Raw genomic sequence first — 14,004 nt, forward strand, 5'->3', positions numbered from 1 at the left:
ATCCAAGTAAAATTTGGGAACCGAGTGTGGGAATGCGTGCGTGTGTTTGGTCCATCGTCGTCCTGACTGTCGTAGTTAGCCAGAGAGCCAGACATTGTGACATGTTCTCTCTGTCTTCTGTGGCACACCTCTCCCTCCCTACCTCGCCACTATGCTCCACTCCCATTGGCTGTCCCCGCAGAAACGCACACAGCAACAGGAGCAGCTGAGCTTCCGCTATAAGCAGAGGGTCAAGTGTCAGACCCTGCCCAGTCGAGGGGAACAGGTACGACAGCTTTGTGGTAGGAGGACGCATAGCCCCTCGAGCCGGGGACAGACGACTGCTAACCCAGCGCTAGCTAGTTTGCCCTGCTTCCATAGACAAAAAGGCTTTTACTTTAGCTTAGATAAGTTAGCTGGGTGATGGGTAACCATCTCAGAGCACCTGCTTTTGCCCTCCCAGCTAAGCTTCGCCCAGCTAACCACAGGCACATCTGGCTAGCCATGTTTTCACTGAGCATAGTTGGCCATTGCTTGGTGGCTGCTAACGCTAGTAGCAAAAGAGTTCCTGCACTGTGCTGTGTAGATGTTCACTTGGGACAAGATACACTCATCACAGGTCCCCTGACAGTATCGCAATAGGCTTATCAGAGGCAATAAGGGGTGAACTCGTGAGTAGTGCTATTCCAGTGATGGGCCCCAATCCTTAATCTAATAATACAGGGGAGTCAGATGGCTGAGCGGTTAGGGAATCGGGCTCGTAATCATAAGGTTACCTGTTCGATTCCCGGCCGTGCCAATGACGTTGTGTCCTTGGGCAAGGCACTTCACCCTACTTGCTTCGGGGGAATGTCCCTGTACTTACTGTAAGTCGCTCTGGATAAGAGCGTCTGCTAAATGACTAAATGTAAATGTAATAATGGGGCTGAAAATAAGCGATGGGAGACTATGTTGAGGTGAAATATTTCAGTACAAGTCATTAGAATCCGGACGAAGTGGACAGTGAGAGAGACAGACCGACTTTTTCGTCTCTCACACACTCTCAACTGTTTTCCCCAGCCCTAGCTTAGCCCGTGTACAAATAGCTTTATTTTAAGAACTCGCACACTCATGACAGTGTTTCATACTCTGGTCATCATGCTGTCCCCCTCTCTCTCTCCCTTGGCTGCACAAGCTTCCTGAAGGTTCTGGGGCTGTGGAGGGAAAACTCTCACGGTTCTCTTGCTGGCTTCAGTTAGCTGTATAGTTTATACTTGGCGGATGAATGAGTGCTCAAATAAGATTACGTTTCTTCCTTGCAAGCGTCTCCTTCCCTGACAGCCAGTGCGGCCATGTTCATCCAGTTCATCCAACTTGACTTGTGTTTCCACTTTCTGTCTGTGGGTGGTCTGTGCATGTGTCTGTGTGTTCGTTTGTGTGTGTGCATGGGTTGTGCGTGCGTGTGTGTGCGCGGTGCATGTGTGTGTGTCGAGCCCATGTGCCTGGCCAGTGCCACCAGCAAGTGACTTCCTCTCCTCTCCTGTTTTCTGAAGGCAAACAGCAACACAGACTCCACCACGGGCTCTCGGAGCTGCCCTAAGAAAACCATCCTCCTCTCCTCCTCTTCCTCCGCCTCCTCGCTCTCGCTTCACGCACAGGTGACGGTCGGCCTGTGCCGTGCCTATGGCACACCATTCCCATACCACCCTGTCCTAACCTGGCCTCTGTCCTGGCCTCCGTCCTGGTGGTCTCTAATCTGGTCTCTCACCCAGGTGCCCCTGGCTCCCCTCTGTCCTAGATCGTCAGTTGTACCTTCGGTGTAGACAGCCGCAGTAGTGGACAATCTCACTATTCCTCTCCTCAAACAACTGACCAACATAACCTTCATGTAATTTCTGTGTATACTGTGGTTTCCTTATCCTGGTGAGTGGGTTGCTATTGTGGTCCTGAGAGGATGTGTGTGTTTACTGGTTGACTGTGTAGGTGGGTTTGGAGCCATGTCACCTGCGGATGTGTGTCGACTAATATGGTTATAGGTACAAATTGAGGGTTTCAGCCATATGGATTGGATAGTTCCAGCTTAAGCAACGTACAGTGTCTGAATACCCAAAGAGTGTGTGTGTGTAATTGTCTGCCTGTGTGTGTGTGTGTGTCCTACAGCAGAGTGATAGACTAGTCGAGGAGGAGGACAGTGTCCAAGACCGGATGACTCTGACACACAGGGTAACCATGGTTGCATGGGCGTGGGGGTGTTTATAGCAAAGGGCTGCTTGCTGGGTTACAGTAGAACTACCGATAACACAAACACAGACTTCATCTCGTCTGACAGAGGATTGTTGAGCCGAGTCTGAACATCAACACTATTTGTATTTGAGTGTGCCCTGCTCCTGCAGGGCACACTCGCTAAGTCACCGTGGCACCAAGTGACGTCCTACTGATCTAATCAGATGCACGCAGTACAACCAGTACCTGCATGTCCATAGCTTCCTACCAACCTGACTGATGGGATTGGCTGATGGAGAGTCTCTGTACAGGACTGGGAGCCGCTGCACCTGGAGGATCCAGGGCCCATCCACATCCCTAGCATACAGGAGAGGGCTGCGTGCCTGATCTCTAAGTTTAGAGGCAGGCCTGAGAAGCCCATGGTAAACACCATGCATGGTTTGGTGTGGTGCGTTAGGCTAGAGCAGTGAATATGGATTTTGGAGTGTGGATGTAGAGTTCGTGTTTTAAACAATTCCGTTTTCTGATAGCGACGGGGTGCATTTTGACTCTGTTTAAGCATGCTTTCTTGAAATGGGAACATTTTTGTTTTATTCATGCGTAAGGCCTCAAGCAGAAGTGCCACAAATAAATTGGCCTTATCCACCATTCTTTCTGTCTGTCAACACTCCTCTTTCCCCTCCCTCTCTTATCTCTCTCCCCCTGGAGCCTAAGAAAAAGCCGTCTCGCTTCTTCATAGAACAGTGGCAGCTGAGCCAGAGTCCAGAACCATCTCTCCCTTCCCCAGAGGCCCTCAAACAGGTACCTCCCCCTGGTGGGGAGGAGTGGAATTGCAGTGAAGCTAATACTAACACCCCAGTGCACCTTGACATGATTTAGCTGTTATAGCCCTGCTCTCAGCCTGTTGTCTGCCCCCTGCCGCGTGGAAAATGGCTCTGGAGCTGGCCTCCAATAACTGCCTCATAGGGATCCCTGCTAATAGGGGGACCAGAGGCTCAGCCATGTCTAGGTGTTACTGTCTAAGTCACTGCATCCTTGTTAAGTCACTATGTGAGTCAGAAGGGGATGCTTGATCTGCTTCCGTCACTAGCTAGCTTGTCTAAATATCCCATCCAATATCCCTCTACTGCTCGTTCGTTTTGCTTAGGTCTTTTTAACGTCACTGACACCATTGCTATCCTTTCCTCTTCAGTCCTCTCTTCTCCTCTAACAGTACCTCTCTCCGACAGGACCCAGAGCCGTTGCGCTCTGATGATCAGGTGCCCATACATGTGCCTAGCATTCAGGAGAGGGCTGAGCAGCTAGCCTCACAGTTTAAAGGCAAGCCAGCTAAACCAAAGGTGAAACACCTCTTATCACCCCGGATTCTCTGCGCACTGGTTTATGCCTCTTAAGAACGGACCTATCTTGCTTTATATGATGTGATTGATTTGAGAAAGCAATCAGAACATTTTTAATTTCTTTGTACCAGCTTCTTTACCGGAACATTCCTGCTGTTTTTCTCTCCTTCAGTCTCCACTTCAGTCTTACCTCTCCCTCTCCTTTCCCCCCTCTCTCCTCTGGAGCCCTCCAAAAAGCCATCCCCTTTCTTCATACAGCAGTGGCAGCTGTCCAGAAGCCTGAACTCCAGCCCTGAATCCCCACTCCCCTCACCAGAGAGACAGGTACCCCCTGCTGGGGTGGAGTGAAAATGCAGTGACTGATAACTTTCTACTTGCATGATACGTGAGTTACACTGGTGGAAATCCATTTAGCAGGCAGGGCTTTCAGCAGGCTGCTGCATGTCCTGCATGTATGAGAACCAGCTCTCAAGTTTCAGAACCAGTAGGAGTTTAAAGCATACTGAAACTCCCAGCAGTGTAATTCTCTGGGTGTGGTGGTCTGGCACAGTGATGGAGAGGAGGAGGGATGTCTATAGAGACAAGGTCAGATACCAGTGCTGTGTTAGGTGTGGCCTGTCTGGCTGTACAGTTACTGAGAGAATCCCTACAACATGTTTTTTTTTTTACCAGAAGGACCAGCGTGACTAAGTCTCATGTTGACACACCCTGTTGAGCTAGGCTGCTGTAATCACAGGCTGGTCAGAATGGAGTGCCGGACTTCAAAGTACAGCATGTACATTTAGGATAAATCTCTTCCAAGATTATCGCTCGTTTTCATGGCTGGGGGGCTGGAATAACTGTGACCTAAATTCTGGCCCAGCAGGATAACTGCTATTTTGAGGATATTTAATAGATCTAATCCAAGCAATTTCAGGGTGAAAGAAGCTTTGGTAGAATCGGCTGACTTCAGGTCTGTTTCAACATACTCATAGTTGATTATGGCCTGAACGAATAGGCTGTTCTGGTATCCATGGTGACCATCAGTACTTGACTGTCTGGCTTATTAGCCACATGGCAGCAGAGAACATGGACACTGTGTGTGTGTGTGTGACTGTGGGAGTGTGTGTGACTGTGGGAGTGTGTGTGACTGTGTGTGTGTGACTGTGTGTGTGTGACTGTGTGTGTGTGACTGTGTGTGTGTGACTGTGGGAGTGTGTGGACATGAGTTCAGTTTGGATTGAAGGCATTACCCAGCCATGGATCCTTTTAACAGCTTTGGCTCCTCATTGAAATACTGGTAGAACATCCGATCTGTTTATCTGTCATAGTGCCCAAAATCTCACAGTCTACCATGCTTTCACCAGGAACTGCATGTAATGTGGAGTGAGTCAGCCATTGCCTAACAATCATTCAGACTGCAACTCTCATTGTTTTTACATGCCTGGCCAGTCAAACATGCTACATACACGTCTACTGTAGACGCCTGGTCAACCAAAACATGACTTAATTCATCCTCTCATGACACCAATTGCAATTCCGCTCTCTACTCTAGTGCCTTACTTTCATTCATGAATGTCCTCGTTTTCTCTGCCAAACTACCTCACTTCCTGTCACTTTGTGTCCCTACATACACCTCACTGACATACTGCTCTTTCTCCATCGTTTGATTTTTACTCAAATGTTTCTGTTTGTCTCTCTTCCTCACTGTCTCTTCATTTCCTTATATCTTTTATTTCCCTCATCCTCCTGTCCCTTCATCTCTGTCTGTTGATAGAGATATATAAAGATGTACACAGGGGGTGTGAGCTCATTGGCTGAGCAGATAGCCAATCAGCTCCAGACCCAGGAGGAGCCCAAGCCCCTTCTTGGCAAGAGGGAACTAGTGGAACTGGTAAGAGTCCGTGGTGTGGTCGGGTCCAGTCCAGAACCCTGTAGAAGCATGTATAGGGCATCTAGACCCAGGGGGGTAACTGACCGTAGCTAGCTCCTCCAGTTGTGGTTGCTAGTGTTTTGGACTTTCTTCCTCTAACTAGAGTTCCTAGTTGAAGAGAATGGAGCTGGAAGTGTGTGACTTAAAACTAACTCACTCTGGTTGTGTTTGTGTGGAATATTTGACCCTTTCTGGGGCACACAATATGACACAATAATCAACAAGTGTGCTTTCCCCCTCCCCTGGGGCCTCATTTATCAACCGTTCGTACGCACTAAAATGTGCGTAAACCGTGCGTACGAATGAATCCACGCAAAAGTAGCGATTTATCATGCCAAGAGATTTCTTGGAAGTGTGCGTAAATCTAAGAATGGTCAATACTATGCGTAGCTGAGTACGAACAATTCCAAGTGGTGAAACAAGGCAATTGCATCGTGAACACGGGAACTATATAGGCCTATAAGATTGAAATCAATAATGAAAGCATTTTGCAAGGATTTCCATGAAATAAAATTTAAAAATCATGAAATATTGTAATGATATAGCCTAATTGAACACCATAAGGGGAGTTGTTAATATTGTCGAATTGATGTAATGTAGTGTAATGTTACAATATGCTTGTGGACCACTATAAAAGACAGTCAATTAACACGGAATATCTAAGAGAAGATGGCAGATCTATGATGACGATGCCTGCTGTTTTAAATGCAATAATCAGTAGATCCCGTCAGTACATACTTTTCCCATATACAGTAGCACAACAGGTAGAAGTCAAACAAGGCTTCTTTGCGGTCGAAACACAATTGTTGTGTTGTTCATAAAGTTGTTCGCTCACAATTGTTCCCAAACACAATTGGAGCGGTGGACTGCACCCACGTTGCAATTAAAGCACCATCCCTGAACGAGTTCAATTACGTGAACAGAAAAGGCTTCCACTCAATTAATGTGCAAATCATCTCGGATGCGCAAAAGAACTTGTTGAATGTGGTGGCGAGATGGCCGGGGGGGAACGCACGACTCATTCATTTTGCAGAACAGCAACGTTGGCCTTCGCTTAGAGGAGGGAGCTGTTCAGGATGGATGGCTTATTGGTATGTATTGCCCAGGCATCAAGTACTTGCCATTAGTGTATTCTATTTACCTATTGGTTTCCCTGTAGGAGACAGAGGTTATCCATTGAAACCGTGGCTGATGACTCATTTGACCAATCCTGTGATGGCACAGGAGAGAGCCTATAATGCTGCACACAGTCGCACAAGGTCGATCGTGGAGCGCACAATAGGAACTCTGAAAGGCCGGTGGCTCTGTTTGTCATCTGCTGGGGGTGCTTTGCAGTATACACCGGAAAAGGCTTGCAACATAGTCATGGCCTGTTGTGTACTACATAACATGGCCATCAAGCATGGCATTCCACTTGTTCAGGAAGACCAACCTGACGAAACGATGCCAGACGCACCACCTTTCCAACCTCCAAATGCCTTGGCAGTTCAAAGGAGGATGGAGATTATTCAACGTTTTCGAGTAAGTACCTCCCCAAGAAGAGAACAGCCCACATGCCTTCAGCTCTTTTATTTAACATTTGACTGGCACAGTTAACCAGTTGTTGTAGGGATTTGTTAATGTCATTGAGTGCAGTGCAGATGCCAGTTAATTTCTCATTTATATCTTTGATGGAGTTGATGATTTCGTCTTGTTTCTGTAGGACTGAGTCTGTCAGGACCCTTGGTTCACGGCCTGATGTGGCGCGGGAGCGTGGTGCCTCACTGTGGGTCGCAGCGGGGGGGAAGACGCCTCACTGTGGGTCGCAGCGGGGGGGAAGACGCCTCACTGTGGGTCGCAGCGGGGGGGAAGACGCCTCACTGTGGGTCGCAGCGGGGGGGAAGACGCCTCACTGTGGGTCGCAGCGGGGGGGAAGACGCCTCACTGTGGGTCGCAGCGGGGGGGAAGACGCCTCACTGTGGGTCGCAGCGGGGGGGAAGACGCCTCACTGTGGGTCGCAGCGGGGGGGAAGACGCCTCACTGTGGGTCGCAGCGGGGGGAAGACGCCTCACTGTGGGTCGCAGCGGGGGGGAATACTTGCCTCTCCCAGGGTGACTCCGGAACTGTCTCCACTCACTGCAATTTATGGAATTATTTGATTACTGCATCAGAGCAGATTATAATTTCCTGTCAAATAAAGTGGTGACCACAATATTGACAACACTGTTGAAAATCAAATTATTCTACTTACCTTCAACCTGACCACGAGTAGACACCGGTGAATTGGACACGGTAGGACCTGCGACTAGGTCACTGTCTCCACCTGACACAATTCCAGACAGCGAAGTTTCTCCAATAATTGCTGCAATTCTTAATTGCATGGGAGAAACGCTCGTCTCAACTTGTCCACCTCCAGTTGCAGCAATGTCTCGCCTGTGTGCGGCTACGGCCTTTTTTGCACTTGATTTTAAATCAAACCACTTTTTTTTTTATATCTGCCAATGTGCGCCTCTGAGAAGATGCTGCGTTAACAGCAATCGCTACCTTTTCCCAAAGCATATTCTTTTTTTTGTTGGTCAAAACACCGCTAAGTGTTCCAAATAAAACTTTGTGGTTGCACTCAACCTCCGACACTTAAAACCTCAATTTCGTTTTGCGAAAAATTCTTTTTCTTTCCTTTCTTTTCTTGCTCCATTTTCATTACCAATTTCTAGTTGAACTTGTTAGCTCCCTTTTTATTGGTGGTTATTCAACTAATTTAGATAATATGGGGCGTTTCGTATGCAAATGCTTGTGTTCGTGCACGAGTTTATAGACTAAGAACAGGTGAGATTTATCAAGGATAATCTCCTTGAAGTGTGCGTACGGCGCTCGTACGAATGTTTGATAAATCGCACCTTCAACTGTTCGTGGGAATATTCCAAACCTCCACGTAAGAACAATTTCTACGCACGCTTGATAAATGAGGCCCCTGGTGTTAATCTAACCCTATAAAAGGCTCGGTCCCAGTCGGGCTGTGAATGGTGTGATTTGAAGCTGGATCTTCAGGATGTGTGTGGTGCTCCCTGTTCTTCCCTCCCCCTCCCTCCTCCCAGATCCTCACCCAGTCTTCTCTCCCCCGCAGGGCTCGCTGAGGAAGGAGTTCCCCGTGAACATCGGGGGCAGCGACGTGTGTTTCTTCTGCCGCAAGCGCGTGTACGTGATGGAGAGGCTCAGTGCTGAGGGCAAGTTCTTCCATCGCAGCTGCTTCAAGTGCGACTACTGCGGCACCACGCTGCGACTCTCCTCGTACGCCTTCGACGTGGAGGACGGTGAGAGTAGTCCTGCGAGTCCAGCCCAGTTTCATGATTCCATATCTCTCCTTCCTGGGTCAGGATGGGCTGCTTTGTGCTAATGGGCAAGCTGCAGCCTGTTAGCAGGGACAGAATTGCCGTTTCTCACTGGACACTATGGCATCTGAGGGGGGGGCGGGCAAGGGGGGGCTGGCTCTGTCCCACGGGGAGCTAACATGGAGGAGGGAGGGAGGGAGGATAGGACAATCAGCCTGTCTGTTTAAGGCCTCCACACTTTCACGGCACCCGCAGGCGTTGTTTCCAAGCTTATGTAACAGATGAAGCACTGCGATGCTGGTGAGGTTATGTTAATGTTGCGACTGAAAGGCCTTGTATGTCTCCACCGCTGCAGGGAAGTTCTACTGCAAACCCCACTACTGTTACCGTCTGTCGGGACAGGCTCAGAGGAAGAGACCCGCCCCCACCCCGACAACTCTCAACGATAAGGTACCCGCACTCTTTCTACTTCAGACTCCGCAAGGGCGAACTATGGGATGTTTTGTCCTGAAACAATTTAGGTTGCGTGTTGTTGTTGCTGACCTTCCCTGCTGTAGCTATCCAAAGAACGTGTGGAATGTTTGCGCTGATATCTCTTGTTGTTGAGTTTTATTGAGGTCACCAGCTTATTTGACGCGTCGCTGTGCTGGATAGAATGGTCTGTTGGCGCGTTTGACCCAGTTTGACTTTTCAACCCTGTCTCCAGGACAACCAGGTGTCCCAGCCTTCTCCCGTCACCGTGGACGCCCCGGGGCGTGCGCTGGCAGCCGCCACGACTCCCACCGAGCGCCGGCCCTCAGGTACCCTGACCTTCTCCCCCTTAGCTGTGCCCCCTCACCTGGCCCTGAGGCTGGGGCTAGGAGTGGTGGGGTCTCTGCGCACCCTCCGTCGCACGCTGTCGTGGACCTGCCACCAGGTGGCACACCGCCCGCTGGATGTCCCCTTCTTCTTCACATACTGTCTCTACCTCCTCTGCTGCTTCAGCCTCAATGCTCTGCTCAACTTCCTCTAGCATGACCTCGCTTCCTGTAGACGTAGCCCCCTCCAACTAATCTCATCGTAGTGGGACTGTGTTGCTGCTCCAGCCTGCTGACTCCCTGACTCCTGTAGATGTAAACCTCGTATTTCTGTGTGTGTGATTTATGTTTTCCAAGAAAAAAAAATGCAACTGCTCTTCTTGACTCCTGTTGGTTGGCACCAGTTTACCAGGACTGTGATTTGCGGGCACGTTTGGCTTGATGCAAAGTTTTAATGACTGTTGGCTGGATATTAAAGACAGTCAGGCCAAATGGAGTGCTTTATAGCATAGCTGCTTGTGGAACTGCTGAAGTCGACTTTTCGAAGCACCCTTTTGCATCTACTTAACCCAGTGAATCGATAGTACCTGCTTATCTTTAACTGTAACACATAGAAGTACACAGTATATTTTAAAAATTAAGTCTCTTGCCTTACTATGCTTTAATGACATGCCTGTATAAGTGCTTGTGACTGGTCCTTCTGTAAGCTTTACCTTTCACCCTCCTATCAGCAGCTTTTAGTTCCGTGCCTGTAGTGCTTATGACTGGGTCTATTGAGAAATTACGTAACGTATAATGTATTCATTTAGCAGACGCTTTTATAGATAATGTGACCCCCCCCACTCGGTTGTCCTTCATCAGATCTCACTGCTGGGCAATGAGCTGTCCTCTCTTGCTGCACCCCTACTGTCTGCTCTCTCCCTCTCTCCCTCTCTCCCTCTCTCTCTCTCTCCCTCCCTCCCTCCCTCCCTCCCTCCCTCCCTCCCTCCCTCCTCCCTCCCTCCCTCCCTCCCTCCCTCCCTCCCTCCCTCCCTCCCTCCCTCCCTCCCTCCCTCCCTCTCTCTCTCTCTCTCTCTCTCTCTCTCTCTCTCTCTCTCTCTCTCTCTCTCTCTCTCTCTCTCTCTCTCTCTCTCTCTCTCTCTCTCTCTCTCCTCTCTCTCTCTCTCTCTCTCTCTCTCCCCCTCTCTCCCTCTCTCTCTCTCTCTCTCTCTCTCCCTTTTTCTTTCTCTCTCCCTCTCTCTCTTTCTCTCTTTCTCTCTCTCCCTCTCTTTCTCTCTCTCCCTCTCTTTCTCCCTCTCTTTATCCCTCTCTTTCTCCACAACTCTAACATCTCCATCTAACAGCTCCTGGCTTGGCTCACGACTCAATGTTGCTTCTATCGTCTCCTTCACAGTCAGTCACTAGTGGAGTTTTACATTGGTGTCAAACTAGTTTAATTTAGGCTCATGTGGAATAACTATGTAGTACAGGTGAGTAAGTAGTAAATTGTCTGTAAGGGCAGTAACATTGAGAATCCCATCTTGGATTCAATGTAAGGTGAGTATTAAGTATTGATCCTACCGATAGCCATTCTACAGCACAGAAATAGGGTTTAATAGTGACTTTGAACCATTTACATATAAAACAAGAATGCATTTCACAGCATGCATTTCACAATGCATGCTGATCTTCTATCTTGGATTCACTAAAAAGGGGAAGAGAGTTCTGGAACTAAGCTGTGTAGATGTCAGGGCAGTTCTCCATTTTAAACACGACGGACCACATCATCTTCAGAGATATTTTGACTAGCTTACCCTAAACTGCTTTGTGACGGACTGAGGATGTCAGTGCCACAGTGAACTGGGCCTCCCGTTGAGCCGTCAAGTGGCTTCCTTCAGTCTCTCTCATCAGACATTCACTTCGCTTCACCAGCTGCCTCCATGCCCCCCCCTCCTGGGTTCCCTCTCATCCCCTGGCACAAGCAGACCTCGGTCAGCCTCAGTGTGACGCCACGCCCTCACTGGCTCTCCTCACTGGCTCTCCTCACTGGCTCTCCTCACTGGCTCTCCTCACCTCACTATGCCTTGGTGGCAGCTGCATGGGTTCATCGCCACCAGCACATTGTCTCTCACAGCCAAAACGCTCGCTTAGATTGACGTCAGCTCAGTATTAGCCTAGCAACATACAGACCTGATGGTTTAAGTTAAGTTTAACAATTTGTTATCAACTAAGATTAGGTTTAATCCAGACTCGGAGTCTGTGAGTCCATCTGGATTGAAAGTTGCTTCCTAGGTGGGAAAAAGGCAAGGTACCAACCATAACCCTGTTGCCTATTATTATTATGTGATTATATAAATACAAATACCAAAATAGTTATTAAAACGTATAGATAACCTGCTAATAATTTGTGATTCGCTGTAAGAACCTGCAATAAATTGATAATTGGAAAGTGACTAATGTGCAATATGATTATTCATATTAAGAAATTAACTCACTTATAGTTATATAATTACTAAGGCAAATTACAATATGAACGACACTGATGGAAAGGCTGGCCAGTCTTGACATGTTCATGGAGCATTTGTCTGATCAGAGCCAAACTTGAGAAGAAAAATGGACATGGATGAAACATGAAAATAAATGTGAAGCCAGGAGTGTCCAGTGTGCAGTGTTGATGTTCATGATGTACAGTGGGTGGTGTCATCTGCAGGTACTGTATGGAAGCGTGTCTCTTGGGAAGGAAGTTCATTAAAGTGTGTTCAAAGGCTGTCAGACTGAAGGGCAGTCTGTTCCCTCGCTTGGCACAAAGATTGTTTCTTTTATAAAGCCAGAGTCTATTTGGCTTCTCAATCCAAGTTCTTTCACCACTTTGTTCACATGAACGACCATGCCTGCAGGATGTGGTGGACTTTCCTCCTGAACATGAAACAGTTCTGCCACAATTGGCCCACATCACACATGGCCACTGTTCAAGTTCAAATTGAGTGAATCAGTCCTCATAAGGATTTTCTAGGAGTTTGGGATGTTTAGAGATACAGAGCACTCTCTTAATATGGTGTTTGGAAGGACCCGGGTGGTGTGGTTTGGTTTGAAGCCCTGCAGGGCTCCTGTACTGCTGAGGCATCCTCTGTGAAAGAAATTTTGGGCATTAACTCTGTACTTCACCCGACTTCAGCTTAAACGATTGATTCTCCCAAAAACTTCCACGACACCTCCCGCCTCATCTGACGCAGAAACGTCCCTTCTGACTCTCATACTCAGTTTTCCTGTATGTATCCCCCCCCCCCATCCCTCCACCCTGCTCTGCCCCTGCCCCCCCCCCCTCTCCCTCGCCCCCAGGAGCAGAGGTGAACGGGCTGCAGGAGCCCAGCCTGGCCAAGCGTCTGCGCGGCACGCCGGAGCGCATCGAGCTGGAGAACTACCGCACGTCCCAGCAGAGGGAGGAGGAGCTGGAGGAGGTGCCCGAGGAGACGCTGGCCGAGCACAACCTGAGCAGCGTCCTGGACAAGGCCACGGACGCCGACCTGCTGGGCTCCAGGTGAGGGGGGCGGGAGGAGAGGGGGCCCGGAGGGAGACCGTGGTGGGGATGATAAGAGAACTCGTTCGGAACTCCTTTCCGAGCCTCAGGTGGAACCGTGTGGGAAACGCCCGTTTTGAAGCTGTAGATATCCGTCACCTGGAATCCTAGCTTTCCGCTACGAAGACGCTAACCCTCTGTTCCCCTGCGTCTGCTGCAGCAGTAGCTCCGAGTCTGACATGGAGGATGAGGATGAGGACCAGGACGAGCCGGGGGAGGAGGAGCCCAGCCCCTCTGATCTGGGGGGCGTGCCCTGGAAGGAGGCAGTGGAGCTCCATGCCCAGCTGCGGACAGACAGCGACCCAGAAGCCGGGAGCCACGAGCGGGCGCTCGCTGGCACTGCCAGGGAGGAGGAGGAGCAGGAGGAGGAGGAGGAATATGAAGAGGAGGAGGAGGATGAGGAAGAGGAGGAAGAGGAGGAAGACTCAAGCGATGGTAAATAAGTTTTAAGATGTTTTGAAGGTCTTCTTGATGGGCGTGTGTGCTGAGGTGGGTGTTGGTGTTTTATCAAGGTTCATCCTAGTCAGGTGTCACTCAGCGAGATGCCCAAACGACCTCCGTTTGTTCCCCCTCGCCTGTGTCTTCCTCGCCTCCTCACGTCAGCCCCTCATCCTGTCTTCAGCTCAGTTTCAAGCCAGGGACAGTGTTGACCTGATCTGTAATCTTACCCTGGCCCCTGGCACTGTCTTTGTTCAGTCGTTCGTCTCCCCATCTTCTGTGTCTCTCATAATCTCCTCCTCTCTCACACCATGTGTCTGCCCACCTGCTCACCTGTGTTGGGTATTGTTGGGGCTGTGTCTCCCCCTGCTGGTAGAGGGTGAGTATTGCCCCTGGGAGCACGAGCTTCAGTCAGGTCTGTGGTTGGAGAAGCACCTCGTCGATGAAGAGGACACGGGTACTTTTAAAGGTA

At 49.4% G+C, this 14,004-nt stretch overlaps 1 protein-coding gene across 40 annotated transcripts in view; it reads left to right on the forward strand.

The window, feature by feature from the left end:
• Positions 1 to 14,004, forward strand: part of mical3a (microtubule associated monooxygenase, calponin and LIM domain containing 3a) — a 70,956-nt gene that overhangs the window by 39,480 nt on the left and 17,472 nt on the right. For 17 of the 40 annotated variants that reach the window (XM_062462237.1, XM_062462239.1, XM_062462246.1 and 14 more), the window contains 14 exons: positions 182 to 265; positions 1,512 to 1,616; positions 2,119 to 2,181; positions 2,493 to 2,603; positions 2,890 to 2,982; positions 3,411 to 3,521; positions 3,747 to 3,845; positions 5,278 to 5,394; positions 8,537 to 8,723; positions 9,097 to 9,191; positions 9,448 to 9,541; positions 12,857 to 13,055; positions 13,255 to 13,529; positions 13,909 to 14,001. In XM_062462237.1, coding sequence (XP_062318221.1) covers positions 182 to 265; positions 1,512 to 1,616; positions 2,119 to 2,181; positions 2,493 to 2,603; positions 2,890 to 2,982; positions 3,411 to 3,521; positions 3,747 to 3,845; positions 5,278 to 5,394; positions 8,537 to 8,723; positions 9,097 to 9,191; positions 9,448 to 9,541; positions 12,857 to 13,055; positions 13,255 to 13,529; positions 13,909 to 14,001 — 1,726 coding nt within the window. Of the gene's footprint in view, positions 1 to 181; positions 266 to 1,511; positions 1,617 to 2,118; positions 2,182 to 2,492; positions 2,604 to 2,889; positions 2,983 to 3,410; positions 3,522 to 3,746; positions 3,846 to 5,277; positions 5,395 to 8,536; positions 8,724 to 9,096; positions 9,192 to 9,447; positions 10,208 to 12,856; positions 13,056 to 13,254; positions 13,530 to 13,908; positions 14,002 to 14,004 lie in introns of those variants that run through there. The other 23 variants (XM_062462248.1, XM_062462260.1, XM_062462265.1 and 20 more) reach the window with 17 other exon arrangements.

The sequence above is a fragment of the Osmerus eperlanus genome, chromosome 5 (assembly GCF_963692335.1).
Source record: "Osmerus eperlanus chromosome 5, fOsmEpe2.1, whole genome shotgun sequence".
Lineage (NCBI taxonomy): Eukaryota > Metazoa > Chordata > Actinopteri > Osmeriformes > Osmeridae > Osmerus > Osmerus eperlanus.